An 18,300-nucleotide genomic window follows, 5' to 3' on the forward strand; every position below is an offset into this window, starting at 1 on the left:
TGCTCACTCCAACCGCCTCTCTGCGCCCTCAAAGCCGCTCCTGAGCGGCAGCTCCGCGCGCGCAGCCACGCGCCGCACGCTCCTGGGCCAACGAACGTTTTTATTCATCAGGCGTTTGGAGCGGGCAGCCCCGAGTCCGAGCGGGGTCCTTGTGAGCGGCCGGACGGGGGAGGATCCCGGTCTTCTCGGACTCGCTGATTGGCTAGTAACCCCGGATCCCGCCTCTTCCCTTGAACAGCTGATAGGCCAGACCCGTAGTGTCCTGTCCAAACGACACGGGAGGTGCTGGGCGCGAGCCTCTCTCCGATTGGCCTCTGCGCGCCCGGGAGCGGGCGCTGATTGGGCCGCGCGGGAGCGAAGCGGGTTCCCGGGAAAGCTGGCGCGCGGGGTGAGTGCGGTAAGGGAGCGCTCCGCGCGCGCGGCCCCTGCTGCAAGGCGCCCGCTCGGCCGGGGGCGTCGCTCTCCGCTGGGGGCAGCGCCCGGCCGGGGGCAGCTTCTGGAGGCTCCCCCCCCCCCCACAACGTGCGGGGTGCGCGGGGTGTCCGCTTCTCACACCCCCCCCCGAGGTGCCTGGTTCTCACACACACCCCGAGGTGCATGGGGTGTCCGGCTCACCCCCCCCACGAGGTGCCTGGCTCTCTCACCCCCCCCCGAGGTGCACGGGGTGTCCGGTTCACCCCCCCCCCCGAGGTGCACGGGGTGTCCGGTTCACCCCCCCCCCCCGAGATGCACAGTGTGTCCAGTTCATACACACAGAGCTGCTCAGAACGGGTTGGGGTCCCCAGCAAGGGCGGACCGGCTAAAGAGGGCCAGGGAAGCCGGGCCCTGGCCATTTGTACCAGCTTTCCCCCCCCCCCTCGTCTGCCCAGCACGCACATTCACCATGAGGTGCATGGGGTGTCCAGTTCTCACACACACACACATGAAGTGCACATGGCGCCCGGGTGTCCAGTTCTCTCCCCCCCCCCACTAGCATGCACAGTGGCAGTGGGAGAGTGTGTGGGGTCTGTGGTCTAGGGGGGAGGTTGCAGGGGATGGAGGGTTGTTGTAGCTGCCCAGGGTATAGGCGCTGACTGCGTGGGTGCTCCGGGGAAAAATTAGGAGGTGCTCCGCACCCACTGGCAGCCAAGCTCCCCCCACCTCTTCCCCGCCTCCTCTCTTGAGCGCACTGCATTCCTCCTCCTTTTCCACCCTCCCAGCATTTCTGCCCGCCACCAAACAGCTGTTTGGCAGCTCTCCGGGAGAAAGGGGGAGGAGCGGGGACACAGTGCGCTCAAGGGAGGAGTTGGGGAAGCGGGTGGGATGGGGTGGAGGAGGAGCAGGGGCGGGAAGAGGCAGAACGGGTGTGGGTACTTGGGGGAAGGGGTGGAGTGGGGGAGGGCGGGGTTGAACACTTACCAGCGGGAACAGAAGTCATCGCCTATGACTCGGTGTGAGGGCCTTGAAGGGGTCACCATAACAGTGCCCCATTCACTCTTCTTTCCTTAGCCTGGTGATGAGTAAACTCCGGGCAGCAGCTCGCAGCGGGCGGGCACTCCAGCAAGGCGCAGGGGAAGGGAGGAAATCCCCAAGGAGGTGCAAGAAGAATGTATCATCCCATAAAGGTGAAACGCTTCATCTACAAGGATCTTATTGGGACACTGGAGTGAGGGTGACACCATGACGATAGTCACAGTGTGAAAGGCTAGACACGTACCAAACAGGAGCAGGAATGAGCCTGGGTGCAAAGGGACGCAGGCAAATAAAACCGTATTTTGTAAATAAAATCCTGTCCGTCATTGAGGCTGCACATTATTCAATCTGACCATTGAATACGTTAATTCATGGCCGATCCTAATATCCTGCACTTGTACAGCCCCATTCTCAATGGAGCCCAACTCTCTAGACGCCAGCCTGCACCTTAAGTGCCATCCGGTGCTAAAATGGCATGGTGAGGTTCCTGGTTTCTTGTCTCTCAGTAACTGCAGCTCAGCTGTGCTCAGTTTACAAGTACATACACATTTTCTCTAACGGCCAGCCCTGCAAAATCACCTTTGGGATGTGAGAATCAGTCTGAGCTGTTTCTTCCTCATGCGCTAGCAATGACTAAGATTGCACACGGTGAGCGTGGTTCACTGTTCTGCTGATGTTGTGTGAGCTGGATAGATTGCAGCTTCCTTGTACAGAGGTGGGTGAGTTCTGCAGGGCTAAGAGCAGTAAATAGTAGTTGAAAGCTTGCTTTAGTCTTTGAAATCAGAAGACTGGGCTCTGATACATGCAGGGAGTTGATGGTCATGTTTTCAGAGACGTGTAACATTTTAAACATAAGTTTATGCTTCTTCCTTTTTTCAACACTGTTTGTTGTTGCACTTCCAAAAATAGTCTGGCTGGTTTCTGGTCAGTTTCTTTGCTATGTTGTTTGTCTGGGCTTCCTCGCCCCTGATGTAAAGTACACTCTGTAGTAGGCATGATAGTTGAAATCTCTTAGCCAGATGCTTATTTTGGTTACTGCATCGAGCTGAGCACAGAGAACACAGTCAGAGAAGTGTACTAGTTACATGTCAAGTATCAGAGGAGTAGCCGTGTTAGTCTGGATCTGTAAAAGCAGCAAAGAATCCTGTGGCACCTTATATACTAATAGACGTTTTGGAGCATGAGCTTTCGTGGGTGAATACCCACTTCCTCAGATGCATGTAGTGGAAATTTCCAGGGGCAGGTATATATATGCAGGCAAGCTAGAGATAATGAGGTTAGTTCAATCAGGGAGGATGAGGCCCTGTTCTAGCAGCTGAGGTGTGAAAACCAAGGGAGGAGAAACTGGTTCTGTAGTTGGCAAGCCATTCACAGTCTTTGTTTAATCCTGAGCTGATGGTGTCAAATTTGCAGATGAACTGAAGCTCAGCAGTTTCTCTTTGAAGTCTGGTCCTGAAGTTTTCTTGCTGCAGGATGGCCACCTTAAGGTCTGCTATAGCGTGGCCAGGGAGGTTGAAGTGTTCTCCTACAGGTTCTTGTATGTTGCCATTCCTAATATCTGATTTGTGTCCATTTATCCTTTTCCGTAGAGACTGTCCAGTTTGGCCGATGTACATAGCAGAGGGGCATTGCTGGCATATGATGGTGTATATTACATTGGTGGATGTGCAGGTGAATGAACCGGTGATGGTGTGGCTGATCTTGTTAGGTCCTGTGATGGTGTCACTGGTGTAGATATGTGGGCAGAGTTGGCATGGAGGTTTGTTGCATGGATTGGTTCCTGAGTTAGAGTTACTATGGTGCAGTGTGGAGTTACTGGTGAGAATATGCTTCAGGTTGGCAGGTTGTCTGTGGGCGAGGACTGGCCTGCCACCCAAGGCCTGTGAAAGTGTGGGATCATTGTCCAGGATGGGTTGTAGATCCCTGATGATGCGTTGGAGGGGTTTTAGCTGGGGACTGTATGTGATGGCCAGTGGAGTCCTGTTGGTTTCTTTCCCCTACGAACCTCATTATCTCCAGCCTGCTTCTGGCTTGCATATATATACCTGCCCCTGGAAATTTTCACTACATGCATCTGAGGAAGTGGGTATTCACCCACGAAAGCTCATGCTCCAAAACGTCTGTTAGTCTGTAAGGTGCCACAGGACTCTTTGCTAGTTACATGTTGGCATGCTCCAAGTTGTATGAGACATACGGAAAAACAGTCCTTGCCCTGATGAACATACAGTCTATGAGACGACAAGATACAATGGGAGACCCAGGTAAGGGTGGTAAATTAGAGGCTTTTTTTTAATTTCCTAATCTGACATGTCTCTCCACTTCTGTAATGTTTAGGAGGGGAAGGCATTTGATGAGGGCCAGTATTTGTGAGTCTGGTAGAATTGAGGCTTTGAGGGGAATTTGAGATTGTAGAGGTCTGGCGCACTGGGACCAGATGAATCCTAGAGACAGCTAGTGAAAGCCTTTTGGGGCCACACACTCTTCAGGGTCTAGTGCAGGCTCGTCAAGGCTACTTTCTTTGTTTCTAGTGGTTTGTCCAGTCTGATGGAGAGACCTCCTTTGCCTCAGTAATGAAAGAGCAGCCAAGCCCCTACCCACCGCCTTCCCCAGCTCTTTTAACCACTGGTCCTGTCTTCTGACTGGCATTTAATGTCTCCTTGCAGGCATGCTTCCTCCAGTGTCTGCCCAGCAATCTGCGTACCATCTCTTCAGCCACCCGGCAGAAATCGAGGCCTTTCGGAAGAATTTGCTCGCCTGGTACGACAAATGCAAGCGTGACCTTCCCTGGAGGAAATTGGTATGGCAGGAGTTGGGTCACCACAATACGTGGTTGGGTTTCCCCCAGCTTAAAAGATGCTGCCATGATGATCAAAGCACTGTCCTTCCCTGTGAACCTGTCAGGTTGCATTAAAATTGAAGGGGCATCTAAAATCAGATTGTATCTCTCTCTGCTGATGTGGTTTGTTTCCTTCAACTTTGGTCCTATATGGAAACTAGACATGTCAGTTTCACCATGTGTTTCTAGTCATAGAAACATAGACTGTCAGGGTTGGAAGGGACCTCAGGAGGTCATCTAGTCCAACCCCCTGCTCAAAGAAGGACCAATCCCCAGATGGTGTTTTGCTTCAGATCCCTAAATGGCCCCCTCAAGGATTGAACTCACAACCCTGGGTTTAGCAGGCCAATGCTCAAACCACTGAGCTATCCCTCCTGCCCCCAGTCAGTGTCAGCTTTTCATCCTTGGACCCATCTATTGAGTTTGATCTTCTAGTGCTGCACAGGGGGTTATTTATCCTTAGCCACTGACTCTTTGCTTGCCTGTTTGTATTCCCTTATCACTGCAGAATGTTCTGTTGTTCCCACCTTGTGCCAGCCTCTGCTCTCACCTCTGTCCTTGCTAAGCCCACAGTGGTGAATGGTGACGCTGCATTTGCCTGTTCCATGGTGGAATAGCTGGTGTGGTCAGAGATGAACTTTCACCACTGTGCTGAGAATTCTGTGGGGACACCATTGTCCCATTTAAAACTCTCCAGTGCTGGTACCTGTGTGCGGAGTGGGGTGTGGGTGGCCTTAGGGAAGGTTTCCCTGTTGGGATTTTAAACGTTCAGGATAAGCTTTAGCTGGAGAAGCGTCTTAAGAAAATGTATGAAATCCCTCACGCCGAGATCAAGAGAGATTGCAGCCAATTTTGTGTTGGCTTTCAATGGTTAGACCAAATTCAGCATTAATGGAAACCTTTGGGGACCAATCTTTTCTTTAATTAGTATCTAAACTGTGCCTAGAAAACAGGTAGTTGCTCACCTTTTCTTATTTGCATATGCAAATATGTTTTTCATGTGTTTATGCAAATATTTCCTATGCGTCTTAGGCTCCATTGTCTGAAAAAGTAGCCCTAGCCCTGACCCTCTAACCTGGTTGGGCATCTGACCTTCCTAAGAAACTCTGCAAGTACAAATCTGACATGCATCCGACGAAGTGGGTATTCACCCATGAAAGCTCATGCTCCAATACGTCTGTTAGTCTATAAGGTGCCACAGGACTCCTTGCTGCTTTTGAAAGAACAAAGTGCTTTCCAGGGAAGGTTTTGGATAGAGCTGTTTTCAGGTGGCCAGTAGCAGCTGGAAGTGCAAATCCCAGCTCTTGGGATTCCTATAACGCCTCCATTTAAAGAGCTCTAATATCTAAATTGAGTTACACTTACAAATTTTGTCCTCTGCCGGTATTTGAACCAGGGCTCAGATATCAAACACTTCCCAAGAGGAGCTGCTCTTCTGCAAACTAACTGGTATTCCAAACACTGGTAGCGTCTCACTAGTGCTGAATTTGACTCTCTTTAGTGCAAATGACCCTATCCGAACAAGGTGTGCATCTCCTTTCCTTTTCCCCATCACTCCCTGAGCAGAATCCAGAGCTGAGAACTCTGTCCAGTCCCCTGAAATTCCCTCTGCCTTCTCTTTCAGGCTGCAAGCGAATCAGATGCTAACAGAAGAGCATATGCAGGTGAGACAGAGAGAACATGAGCTGTCTGCTTTGGCTTCTTTTCTAAGGCAGAAGGTTTGTCATGGCATATCATCTTTGCCTAACACTGCAGCGTTAGCAGGGTGCATTGTGGGGAATTGCAACTTCACTGTGGAGAAAAATACTCTGAACAAATCACGCTGCTCTCCCAAGCCAGATGCAGCCCAAAACTCCTTTAGACTCTTTCTGAAAGAGGCCAGCAGCGTGGCCCTGGCAAGGACCCAGCATCACAGGGACGAAGCTAGACAATGATAGTGCCACCCCCTTAGGTGCAAATGGCTGGTCTGAGAGATGCATGAGAGCAGCATGATACAAATGGGGAGAAAACTGGTTACCAGTGGATCTTCTGGGCCGTAACTTTGGATACATCAGTGGCCCCAATTCTAAGCTTGCTTCAGGTATAAGGGACTAGTGCAAGCCATGAGGGGCTCCGCTCTCACCCCAGAGAGACCTTGTGCATAGGGACAGGGCAAGGTGTTGAACTGGGAGGGGGCCTTCCAGGCCCCCATGGTGCTCTCGCTTTTCCTTTGTGCCTGCAGTGTGGGTGTCGGAGATCATGCTCCAGCAGACGCAGGTGGCTACGGTGATTGACTATTACAACAGGTGGATGCAGGTGATTGTCGTTTGTCTCCTCCTCCTGCGCCCGGAGCCCTGAATTTCTGAGCGTGTCTGAAACCGCAGCCATTGCATGTCTTGTCCCCGGCCTGCGGGTCAGCCACGCGTTCGGGTTCGTCGCGCTCTGCAGACTCGTCCTGTGCCAGCAAACAAACCTCTGTTTCCTTTGCAATGTAGAAATGGCCGACACTGCAGGCACTCGCCAAAGCTTCCCTGGAGGTGAGAATCCCCCATGGTAGGGGTCTGAAAACGCCCCCACTGATCTTTAATCCTGGGCCCTTTGCGACTAGGCTTAACCCCTGGCTATGTGTCTTGGGAACAGGAGGTGAATGAGCTGTGGGCAGGACTCGGCTACTACTCGCGAGGGAAGCGGCTGCAGGAAGCAGCACAGAAGGTATCCCAGTGGGGGGGCAGTTGTGGAGGGAGGGGGTATTTCCTACATCCCTCCTCTCCATGCTAGTGCCCACTGGCCGGTGTGGGGGGAAACCCAATGCCACGGCTCTGTCCCCAAGTGCTAGCCAGAAGCTCCGGAGCGGAGCATAGCTGATGTGCCCAGCTCACATTGGGAGACAACAGGTCCCTACTCAGCTCCCCTCTCCCCTCAGGTGGTGTCCGAGCTGGCAGGTCAGATGCCTGCGACGGCCGAGGAGCTGCAGAGGCTGCTGCCGGGAGTGGGGAGATACACAGCAGGAGCTATCGCCTCCATCTCCTACGGGCAGGTGATGAGAGAACCGGCGCTGTCTGTGTGCCAGTGTTGGCGTGGGTGTGTCAGGCAGTACTGGCCTCAGATTGCGTCGGGTTTCACAGGCGTCTCAGCTGATAAGTGGTTTGGGGAACATGCCTCTCCCTGGGGCTGCTCATGGCCCCTCCTTGCCCCAGGGCAGTCCCAGTGCTACTTGCAATGTTCCTCCTGCCTCGCTGAAAGCTGGGATCTCCCAGGGGGTCTGGGCACCGAGAGCCCAGGCCAGCTCCAGCCACCCGTGGCGCACCCTGCCAGCAGACTTGCTTGGCCTGGGGATTGCTGATCCCTCCAGTTACCCCTCCCTGGGACTGGCCTGGCCAAATGCCCTCCCCTCCTAGGGGCTCGAGCACGCACGTGCTCTGAGATGGTGACCACTGCTCTTCTGTCTCATGGGGCAGGCGACAGGAGTGGTGGACGGGAACGTGATCCGAGTCCTGTGCCGGGTCCGATGCATCGGCGCTGACTCCAGCAGCCCGGCTGTCGTCGACAGACTCTGGTAGGGGATTGTTCTCGTCCCAGGAGGCAAGGGGTGGGGATTGTATTACAAACAGGAGTAAAGTACACCAGAGTGGGCCATGGGACTCGGTCACGGGAGACAGCTTTTCACCTCTGCTTACCACGTCGTTGGGGCAGTCGGTTGTCTTGCAGCCCAGTGGATGCACAACAGACAAGCAGTAGGCCAGTGGGCAGGAAGTGGCTGCCTTGTAGGCCCATACAGGGAGTAGGCAGGAATTGGATCAGCCCTGGAGATAAAATCTCCCCGCCCACCCCCAGCTGCAGTACAGGATCGTGCCTACTGGTGCATGCAGCAGCGCAGTCCCCTAGGCAGCACTGGAGACCAGCGCTTACGAAGTATCGTCCAAGCGCCAGCGAGACTGTCACAGGAGCGGCCGTGTCACTAAGCAGGGGCTGGGCTTCTCAGCCGATCTAAGCAGAGGAGCTGGCATGTGGCGGCTGCAGCCGGCTTTCAGAGGTCACTGACCAATCGCATGCTCTCAGGCGCTCGGCATGGCGAGAGGCGCCTTGGAGAGTGTGGGCCTGTGGCCATGTCTGCTCGTTGCACCAGGGGTTCCCAGCCTTTTCACTGGCTCACTGGGCAATGAGACGGGCTCTACAAGCCAATGCCGGCTGCCTCTAACTGCCATGAAGCTTGGGCTGCTCCCATGGATGGGAACCTGGGGTTCGGAGCCCCCCGATCCCCGCTGTCGGAGAGAGCCATCACTGGGATAAGGCTGTGGGGAGGTCTGGGTCCTGTGACTCCACGTGGCTCTACTAAGGTAGGAAGAGGGAGCCTAGAGCCTAGTCACAGTAGCCCAACGTACTAGAACAGGAGCAAGCCCTAGTGGCTCAGAATGGCCCAGGCCCCCTCCGCCCTGGGTCTAGCTGGTATCAGGGTTCTGAGCCTCTCCCCAGCTGCAGGTAGGGCGAGTGAGTGCTGTTTGTGCACCCTGTGGGGGTGCAGGGATGTTCCTCTTCCCAGCTGATGGGACCTACCCGCATGTGTTGTAAGGGATGCTCCTCTGGTAACCATGCCTGCCCAGCCTGCCACTTCTCGCTGCTCTTCATCATAGGGATTTGGCCAATGCTCTGGTCGATCCAGCCCGGCCAGGGGACTTTAACCAAGCCATGATGGAGCTGGGAGCTACTGTGTGCACCCCCAGGGCCCCGCTGTGCATGGAGTGTCCTGTGAAGCAGCACTGCACGGCCCGTTGCCTGGTAGGTATTGCACTTTCCTGTATTCAGCTCAATCCCAGTAGGTCAGTGATCTGTATGTAACCCCCGCGCCCTTCATAAAAATGTGTACTACTTGGAAGCGGGGGATCGAGCCCCTAGTCCCATTCCCTGCTTTCCCACCGCCTCCCTCTGGGCCCTGAGCAAGTCACTTTCCTGCCTTGGGATTCCCTCTGGGACGGCTTTCCGAAAGCTCACTTCGACTCCAGATTCCGTCACTCAGGGATTTTTACTGGGCATGCAGCAATGTAATGCTGAGCCGAGTGGACTCAAACATGGGGGGTAGATGCAGGGTACATCCCAGATCCAAAATTACACAGAAACCCTCTTCCTTTATGTGCATTTACATATCACATTGCATTTTCTATACATTGCATCACATGTTCTGGGACTGGCTTGGTTATGTGGTAGGAACCAAGCCCTGTACAGCACGCTCTGTCCATCTATGACTTACTCTTTACTTCAGCGTTACGTTCCAGGGTGATCCTGTATGCTGTGGTCTTTCCGATTGTCAGTGGTTCCCTGCAGGTTCTTTCTTATCGTAGCTAGCACAGATGTTCTGTCTCCAGCCTGCTGATCCATTTACCTCCCTAGTCCTGTCTCCCAAGAATGGAGGCCTCATGCTTGTCTAATTATGCCAAGCCCACCTACGCTGTGTAAACTGAAGGGGGTGATCTGGGGACACACACACACCCCTGAGATCCCTATATGACAAGCTGCTGCTCTTTGGGGTTTTGGTTTTGGAGCTTGGGAACTCGAGATGGAAGAGCCCGGTGGGGTCATTGAGTTGCACCCCTGGGGCTGGCCCAGAATCTCGCCCTGTGATATCGCCAGTGCAGGGTCCTGTCCAGGTTTAAATGACCCAGGTTATTCCCGCCCTTCCTCTGGGCGGGCCGGTTCCACAACCTGATCAGTCCCAGCGGTGGGAAATCTTCCCTGATAGTGATCCGTGTGTCCAGCTAAATGCTACCTATAAACCCTTGGCCCTTAATGTCATAGATTCATGGGGCCAGAAGGACTGTTTCATTGGATCATCTAGTATGAGCTCCTGTCTCGCACAAGCCAGTGAATTTCACCCGGTCACCCCTGCTCGAGCCCAGCCAGTTGCGTTTGGCTAACGCACAGTTTTGTCGGAGTGTGGCCAGCTGTTCCGACTACACTCAGGGTGTTCAGGAGACAAACTTAGCCGGACGTATCGTCCGAAGACAAAACAGTGCAGTATGGAAAGGCGACGTATGCAGCCTCTTTCCAGGGAGCGGTTTGTATCTCGCAGCACGTTCACCTTGTGCAGGAGTGTGCTTCGGAAACATGCATTTCAACGAGCTCTAGTTACAGGGGGGCTTGACAAGTTACAAAACTCAACAGCACTAAAATCCAGCACACCTTGTTTTGTTCTGTCCTGTCCTTTTCCTGGCTCTCCTTTGGATGCCACGATCTAAGCCAGCTGTCTTCAGAGCTGCCTGCTCTAAGATCTAGAACAAGCATTTCTTGTCTTTGGCTAGTTCTCTGTTAGCTAATGCCAAAGCTGACTTCGGCTTTGCAAAGAGTTATGAGATACTCAGCATGAGTGAACAGAATTGTAGCAAGACTGTAATGCATTCAGTTAACATAACTTCCCAACACACACACAAAATGTGCATTCTATTAATACTGTGTGCATAATACCCAGGCTATGTCTAACTTGTATGTATTGGCCAGTAGCATCTTTTGGAGAGGCATCCAATCTTGATTTAGAGACATCAAGAGAGAGAGAAGCCACCACTTCTTTGGTAGTTTGTTCCAGTGGTAAATCACTCTCACTGTTAAAAAGCTTGTGCCTAGTTTCTCATTTGAAACTTCTCACCCCTTTTCCCCGGCTGTCCCCGGTTCCCCTCTCCATGTGGTGTTTACGCCTTTGGATGTATTGTGTACACTTTCCAGACCTGTTCACACGTCGGCTAAGCTCTCTTCTGACTCATGGCTGCAGTGTCTTTGGGTTCCCATGTCTTGTAAAGTATCATCAGGGGGCAGTTTGGGGCTGGTGCCAAATACAACACACACTGCAGCGTGCTGCCAGGTTTGAAATGGCGTAAGAACAGCCATAGTGGGTCAGACCAACGGTCCATCTAGCCCCGTATCCTGTCTTCCGACAGTGGCTGGTGCCAGGTGCTTCAGAGGGAATGGATGGAACAGGGCGATTTTGAGTGATCCACCCCTTGTCATCCAGTCCCAACCTCTGGCAGTCAGAGGTTTAGGGACACCCAGAGCATGGGGGTGGGGCCCTGGCCCTCTTGGCTAATAGCCATTGCTGGACCTGAGCCTTCCATTGGCAGCTGAGGCCCGTAGCTGACCCTGTCCTTCCTTTGCAGGTGGAGAAGGAGCTGGAATTCGCCTCCAAGAGGCTGCTGGGAAAAGCTGCCTCCAGTTGCTCCCAGGCACCTGACATCGAGGAGTGTGGTAGGTGCTGGCCAGAGATTGCCACCTCTTGCCGTGCTCTCGAGGCTTAACCCTGTATGGAGAGCACGTCTTGACCCCTTAGCCCCCGGTGAGCTCTGAGCTGGTGGGGAAGCCACACCCTGGGGCACAGAGCTGTGGGGGCAGCGCAGCGAGAGGCAGCAGCGAGGGCCAGGCAGTGCTACCGTGAGTGGTAGGGCTCCTGGCGGACTCCCCTGCTGGCCCGTGCAGCTGGGGTGCCTCAGCTCTGCTGGGTTACACTGTGGGGATTAGTGTCATATGGAGGCTAGTTTGGGACGTGCAGTGATTTGCATGCAAGGAGACGTTAAGGCAGAGTGTCTTGCCCAACCTCTAGGGGGTCCCCCCGGCTAACACCTTGGGGCGCCTCGTCTGGCTGATACTGGACTGAGCTGGTGTCTTCTCCTTGGGAGCTCTCGGGGCTGGGGTAAGAGCATCAGCAGCGGGTGATGGGGACCCCGGGCCTCCTCTCCACATGCTGTGAGCAGGGCAGAGGTGCAGTCCTTGATCCTCAGGTCTGATCGGGGCCGGTGCAGTGACACAGACTGACCTGGTGCCACATCTGATTTGCAGCCGCGACAGGCAACTGCTCCTTGTGCCTCCCTGCCTCGGAGCCCTGGGACAGCAGCCTCGGGGTGGCCAACTTCCCCAGGAGAGCCGCCAAGAAGCAGCCCCGGGCGGAGCGGACGGCCACGTGTGTGCTGGAGAGGAGAGGCCCCCGGGGGGAGCCAGAGTACCTGATCGTGCAGAGACCCAGCTCCGGTAACTCGCAGCTCGGGTGTCTGCCAGGGTGGGGATGGAAAAGGAGGCGTTGGTGTCTGTGGGAACGGAAGGATCGCTGCCCCATGTGACTGGGAATGCTGGGGGGCAGGGCTCACTTATCTCAGGGGGCTGGTGAGAGAAAAAGCCCCTCACTGCTGTCTGACCTCGACAGGCATCAAACACCCACAGCCAGCCCTCCTTGGCTAGCGGGAGGTGGGAGGGGGGGCATGGGAAGGATCCCTGCGGGAGACCCCCACCGGGGGCTCTGGCTGGATTAGAGAGGTGAGCATCTGAAAAAAGCAACCCGGACACGTCCAGAAAAAAAGGGTTCTTTCCCCAGGCCGGATATGGAAAAATTGGAAAGAAGCTGGTTAGATGAAGTGTTTGCTTTGAGTGACCAGGGGCAGGATTACGAGGGTGATGCTGTTACTGCTGCTCTTCGGTACTTCAAAATGCTCTCGAATAATAACCAATAAGTATTTAACATGAACAAAATGTTTCCCTGGCCACATGAGGTTCTCCTTTATCGACGTGATCAGGACAGATCTCTTTCCACACTGCTCCTGAGCCCAGAGGACAGAACTTTCCTTTAAGTTTACAATAAGACACGCTTTCTGTGCTTGGTGTTTTATACAGTAACAGCTGTTTTATCCGGTACATTGCCAGCCGGAAAGCTCTATAAACCAGCATTTCTGACCACCATTAAAACTCCAGTTTATAGTCGGTTGCTGCGGGGGCAGGAGGGGGCGCAGGGTGTGGGAGGGGGCGCAGGGTGCCGGATCCAGGGGCCACTCACCTCGGGTGGCTCCCCACAAGTGGTGACCTCCCCGGCTGCTCCTAGGCAGAGGCGTGGCCAGGTGGTTCTGCCTGTTACCCCTGCCCCCACCCCAAGCACTAGCAACGCAGCTCCCATTGGCTGAGAACCTTGGCCAATGGGAGCTGAGGGGGCGGAGGCAGCCCGCAGAGCCACTTGTGGGGAGCCGCCCGAGGTGAGCAGCCCCTGGATCTGGCCCCCTGCACTCCCTCCTGCGCCCCAACCCGCTGCCCTGAGCCCCCTCCAGAACCTAAACTCCCTCCCAGAACCCACATCCCAACCTCTTCCCTCGTAGTTAACCAGCATTTTTCACTTACCGGCACTCCCTTCCCCCAACATGCCAGATAAAACCGCTTTTACTGTATATCGTTTTCCTATTTGCCAACAGGCAAAAAACAAAACGTGTAAGTACCTTTGTGTGCAGGTACAGTCCGTCCCCAATGCTAGGTATGTTTGTCATTGTTATTTGAATCAAAACTAAAGAATTTATACTTATTTATTTCATAAACCTACCAAACAGGACTTCCTCATGTGCTAACTAAATTGTACATAATACATTTCACATTCTTGAAGAAGTAAATAAAGCTTAGTTTTGATAAACAAATAACTACTTCAGATCCTTTGTCACCCCCAATTTCCACTTTTTTCCACTCCTCTCCCCAATGGCTTTTTTCCCCATGACTTCAAAATTTCCAGAAATTGTCCATCCCCAGTCTGGCTACAGCAGCGTAGGCGCAGGGGCTGTGCAGGGCGATTGGATGCAGAGCCCGAATGTGCAGCCGTTATGTCAGTAATGATCCTGGCTGCAGAGCGGGAGGGGTGATCTGTGGTCACGGGCGCCCCAAATCCAGCCACTGGCAGCAGCACAGCTCCCCTGTGCCTTGGGCTGTCTTTGGGGGCTCCTTGCACCCGGTTTCCTGGACCTGACCCTTCTGCCTCTTCTCCTCTCACTTCCTGCCTGTTTGGCAGAGACTTTACAACCGCCTGATCTGAGCAAGACCCTCAGGCATCTGGTTGTTGAAATTGATGTGTGGGGGAGGTGATCAGAGGGACGTGATCTTGAAGGGACAATATCCTGCAGCCAACCAGGGCAGGAAATGCTTGGACAGCCAGTCAAGATGCGCTCTACCCCAAGAGGCTTTTCCTAGCCCTGACCTTGGCCTGTGAGCAGAGGAACATCGGGCCCTGGGTGTGCTGGGAACCAGATGCCGCCCGCAGCGCCCTTTGAAGATGGAAAGCTGGCTGTGCCGAACGTGGCCTGGCTGCCCATTCCTTGCTCTCTCCCAGGCTTGCTGGCAGGGCTGTGGGAGTTTCCCAGCCTGGCCTTGGGGCCGGGGCTGAAGGAGAAGCAGCAGAGGGAGGCGCTGTTGGCTCACGTTCAGGTCTGGGCAGGAGAAGCCGTGGCCAGAGGACGCCTGCGGCATGTCGGAGAGGTAAATGGGGCCACGCATCCGTCCTGGGGCAGGTAAAGGGTTTGTGGCAAGTGGGGCAGCTGATGGGAGCGCAGACCAGGTGTAGGTCCAGGCCATCAGGGGCTGGATGGGGAGGGGCTGCAGTGCTGTGCTCTGAAGCGAGTCCTCCACCTGCAGCCAGGAAGATGGTGTCCGAGGTGCATCGGCTGAGGGCCAGGAGGCCAGGGAACGGCGTTAGGGAGTGGCAGAGCAGAGGGTCCCTGGAGCCCTCCCCTGATTGGAGGTTCTGCTCTGCTACCCCGCATTATATTCCTCTTACAGCCCCTCCCCAGCCACCATCACCCTGTCGCTCAGCGTGGATGGCGCTCGGCTCGCTCGCGGTGCAGCCATAGGGGGGCACCATCAAGCAGCGAGTGCTTCCCCCACCTGGGACTGCAGATCTTTTCTTCTGCATTCCAGGTCAGCCACGTCTTCTCCCACATTCACCAGACGTACGTGGTCTATTCGCTGCTCCTGGGCGGGGACCCCGAGACGACCTCAGGCTGGCGGGACGAGATGCTGGAGCGGCCAGCGTTCCGGTGGGTGACACAGGCAGAGTTCCAGAAATCGGCCGTCTCCACTGCTATGAAGAAGGTACTCGACCCCCCCAACCCCACACCCTGGGATCCCTGGGAGTGGGGGGAGGGGCTCAGCCCTGTGCATTCCCCACGGGGCTCCTGGGAGTTGGGGGGAGAGAGCTAAGCTTTGGGATTGCTGGGAGGAAGGGGGCTTATCCCCGCACACGCCGTGCCCCCCACTAGGGTCATGTGAAAGGGGGCCAGGAGCCAGCCTGGACCTGTGGGAAGGGGCCTGCGATGCTCCCCCTTTCTCCAGTGCTGTCTCTCGAGGGGTTAGCCAGCTCTCTGTTGTGCTTCCCCTAGGTCTGGAAGGCTTGTGAGCGGCAGAGCTGCGAGGGGAGGGGATCCAGCCAGGTGAGTGTGTCCGTGCCGTGTCTGCCAAGGGGCAGGTGAAGCCATCCAGGCCGGCCCTGGAGCCCGCAGCCCCCCCATCGTGCAGGGCAGGCTTCCCCGTGATGCTGTGCCTCTGCCCTGGCCGGGAGGGGTTTTTACTGGGGTGGGGTCAGTCTCTGGCCCCCCCGAGCCTTGTCCTTCTCGCAGGCTGTCAGCTGGGGGCCCCCTCCATCCTCGCTGGGCTCCCGGAGCCAACAGCAGTCGCCCCACATGTCTCCGTCCCTGTAGGGCTGCAAGCGGAAACGGGGCGCCGATCCCTCACGCGCCGGCCAGTGGAAGGTGGAAGCAGACGGCAGCCTCCCCCCGAGGCAGCTCTCCCTCGACGCCTTTCTCAAGGCCCCCGCTGGGGAATGACCGCGGCCTCCTGCTCCGGCCAGACCCGCTTGGACTGCATCCAATGGTGAGGCCCATCTGGAGGGAGGGAGGCTTCCTACTCTGTGTTGCTTGGGCTGTTGCATCCCCCCGCCCAGCCAGCTGGCAGCTCTGCCGGGCCTAGCACCCGGCTGGGGCAACACCAAGTCATGTGGACTCAGCCCAGGTTTATACGAGGCCCCCCACGGTCCATTGTTCCCTGCACGTCTTTCCTGCAGCCAGCCCCCTGCTCTCTCTGGGGCTCCCCTCTAGTGCAGGCTCGCTGGTGTTACATCCATCCCCACAGACCACTTCCCTAGAGAGAGGAATGCCCCAGGGCATTGGGGATGTGAAGTGGAGTAGGGAACCTGCGCCTGCCCAGTGCGGTCTCGCTGCACTACATGGGGAGTTACAGGGAACGTCCTGCCAGCATGACAGCCTGGGGCCTGGACCTCTCTGCTCATCCCCTGGGCTGGGCTGGGCTCCTGGCTCGCTTCCAGGGCCACCGAGCGGCTGTCGGGTGGGGCTGGGCTGGCTCGAGCCAGTGGCAGGTGAATGTCTCTCCGCCAGGAGCGATGCATTATTCCGTGTCTGGACAAGATCTGAGGGCCCTGCTGCTGCCAGGGGACAGTTCTGTCCAGTCAGGGCGTCCCAGCCTTCTGGCAGGTGCTGTTCGTGGAGCTGGGTTTCCCCTCCAGGGGTGAGGGAAGCCAACACTCCCACCATCTCCAGAGTAGTAGGGGGATCCGGGGCTTTAGATGCAGGACAAAGAGGAACTGAACGAAGTGCAACTACTGTATTTCCAACATTGCCCATCTCCTCCCAGCAGCCCCGTCCCGCTGCTCCTGGGACACGGAGGGTTCTGAGACCCAGCGGACTTGGAGGGCGACGTCGGACGCTGTGTTAGGTCGCAGGGCGGTTTGCTGCTGGCCCTGCCTTTTCCGCCTGCTTTTACTCACCGCTGAGGTTTTAATAAATCTGAACTTTTTCTACAAGCTTTTAAAAGTGGATTTTGGCTCCATTTCATTGTAGCCACCTCTGAAAACACGCTCCGGCCGCGCCACGAAAGGGGATGGGAATGGCACGAAGGGCCTGGCCCCAGCTGCCAGGCAGAGGTCACTGGCTGACCGCTGGAGCTATGGTGCAGGAAATGTGACATCTGCTGTGAGCAGTGGGGAAGGACCTTTGTGTGCCCTGAGTGCCACATGATCCCCCAGCGGCTCTATCCCACCTGTGGGCAGCCTGGTAGTGCCCCTCGAGCGGCCTGCCTAGTGTAGAGCGGATCAGCAAAAGCCGACCTGCGGTGGCATCCGCTGGCAAACGGCAGAACTGCAGGGATTCTCTACAGAACGCATTTAACTCAAACCGGGCAACGTTTTGGGGCCAAATGGTTTCCTCACCAAAAAATGCTGTGTGGGTCGACCTGAGCTGCTTTGGAAGTGGGTTGAGCTGAATCAGAGTACCCAGGCAGAGCTAGGCTGGAGTCCTTAGTACAGTCAATTTCCCATCTAGACAAGTCCCTCAGTGAAAACCCCCAGTCTCCCTCCCTGGGGGCTGTTAACATGAGCACCTCTGGTGGTCAGCTGTGGGGTGTAGCAGAGGTGGACTGGTGGGAGCTGGGACTGACATCAGAGATCTGCATAGGGCACCAGCAGCACCCCTCAGGACCCCCAGGAATGAACTCGATGCTCAGATGCAGTGTGAACTCTCTGGCAATCCTTGCCAGGCAGGTGGGCCACCCTCTTCCATGCTAGCCCCAGGGTGTCCTTCAGCCACAGCCCCTCGGTGGCGCATTGCAGGGCTCTGCGCTGGGTAGCACAGACCTGGCTCTTTGCAGAAGCAACAGGAAACTCAGTTCTCAGTTTAGTGACTAAATACAAGTGAACAATACGACACTCGCCCCATAAGCGAGAATCCCCTCGCAGCGAGAGCGGCAGGAGCATGAGGGAAAACCAGCCTGGGGGAGATTCATGTAAATCGGACCAAAAACCATTAACGGAACAAGAACGTGGCAACAGCTCATTCACGAGGGGCAGGTGCTGGGAGGTTAGTGCCTGTGGCATTAACTGCCTGGCTGCAGAGAGCCAATGCGCTGGCCCCGGTGAGGACGCCACACTCGCGCTCCAGCCAGGGGATTGGCCCATGGCTTTGGGGGAAAGGGAGAGGATTCCCTGCCAGCTGCCTTCACAGAGCGAAATCCCTGCGGAGCCACTTGAGAAGCTGCCTCAGTGCACAGTGAGAACCAGCAACAGGAGTAGTAGGGAGGGGGAACTGTCCTGCCCTGGAGGAAGGGAAGGGGAAGAGGATGTGGGCTCTCCAGCAGCCAGCCCCTCAGAGGGAAGGGTTACAAACATGAATAGTGCTGAGATAATACAGAGCCCGTTCTCAGGCCAGCGGGATATCTGCTCCCAGGGATTTCCCCCCGCCCCCCATTCACCTGGT

At 55.7% G+C, this 18,300-nt stretch overlaps 1 protein-coding gene across 6 annotated transcripts; it reads left to right on the top strand.

Annotated features, from left to right (window-relative positions):
* The first annotated feature begins 248 nt into the window (after positions 1–248).
* Positions 249–16,863, top strand: MUTYH (mutY DNA glycosylase). Of its 6 annotated transcripts, none has more exons than XM_050961159.1 (17): positions 250–397; positions 1,489–1,604; positions 4,116–4,249; positions 5,913–5,952; positions 6,510–6,583; positions 6,763–6,804; positions 6,908–6,979; positions 7,191–7,304; positions 7,726–7,823; positions 8,899–9,043; positions 11,407–11,494; positions 12,083–12,271; positions 14,373–14,518; positions 14,957–15,130; positions 15,418–15,468; positions 15,736–15,907; positions 16,685–16,863. In XM_050961159.1, the coding sequence occupies exons 2-16, from the start codon at positions 1,496–1,498 to the stop codon at positions 15,859–15,861; spliced, it is 1,602 nt and encodes a 533-aa protein (XP_050817116.1). In that variant the 5' UTR covers positions 250–397; positions 1,489–1,495; the 3' UTR covers positions 15,862–15,907; positions 16,685–16,863. The 6 variants fall into 6 exon arrangements, with proteins under 6 accessions (XP_050817119.1, XP_050817116.1, XP_050817121.1 ...); XM_050961160.1 differs by having other exon boundaries at positions 251–397; positions 16,688–16,863; XM_050961161.1 differs by having other exon boundaries at positions 251–388.
* The last annotated feature ends 1,437 nt before the right edge of the window (positions 16,864–18,300 follow it).

This window comes from Gopherus flavomarginatus, chromosome 7 (genome assembly GCF_025201925.1).
Source record: "Gopherus flavomarginatus isolate rGopFla2 chromosome 7, rGopFla2.mat.asm, whole genome shotgun sequence".
In the NCBI taxonomy this organism is placed as follows: domain Eukaryota; kingdom Metazoa; phylum Chordata; order Testudines; family Testudinidae; genus Gopherus; species Gopherus flavomarginatus.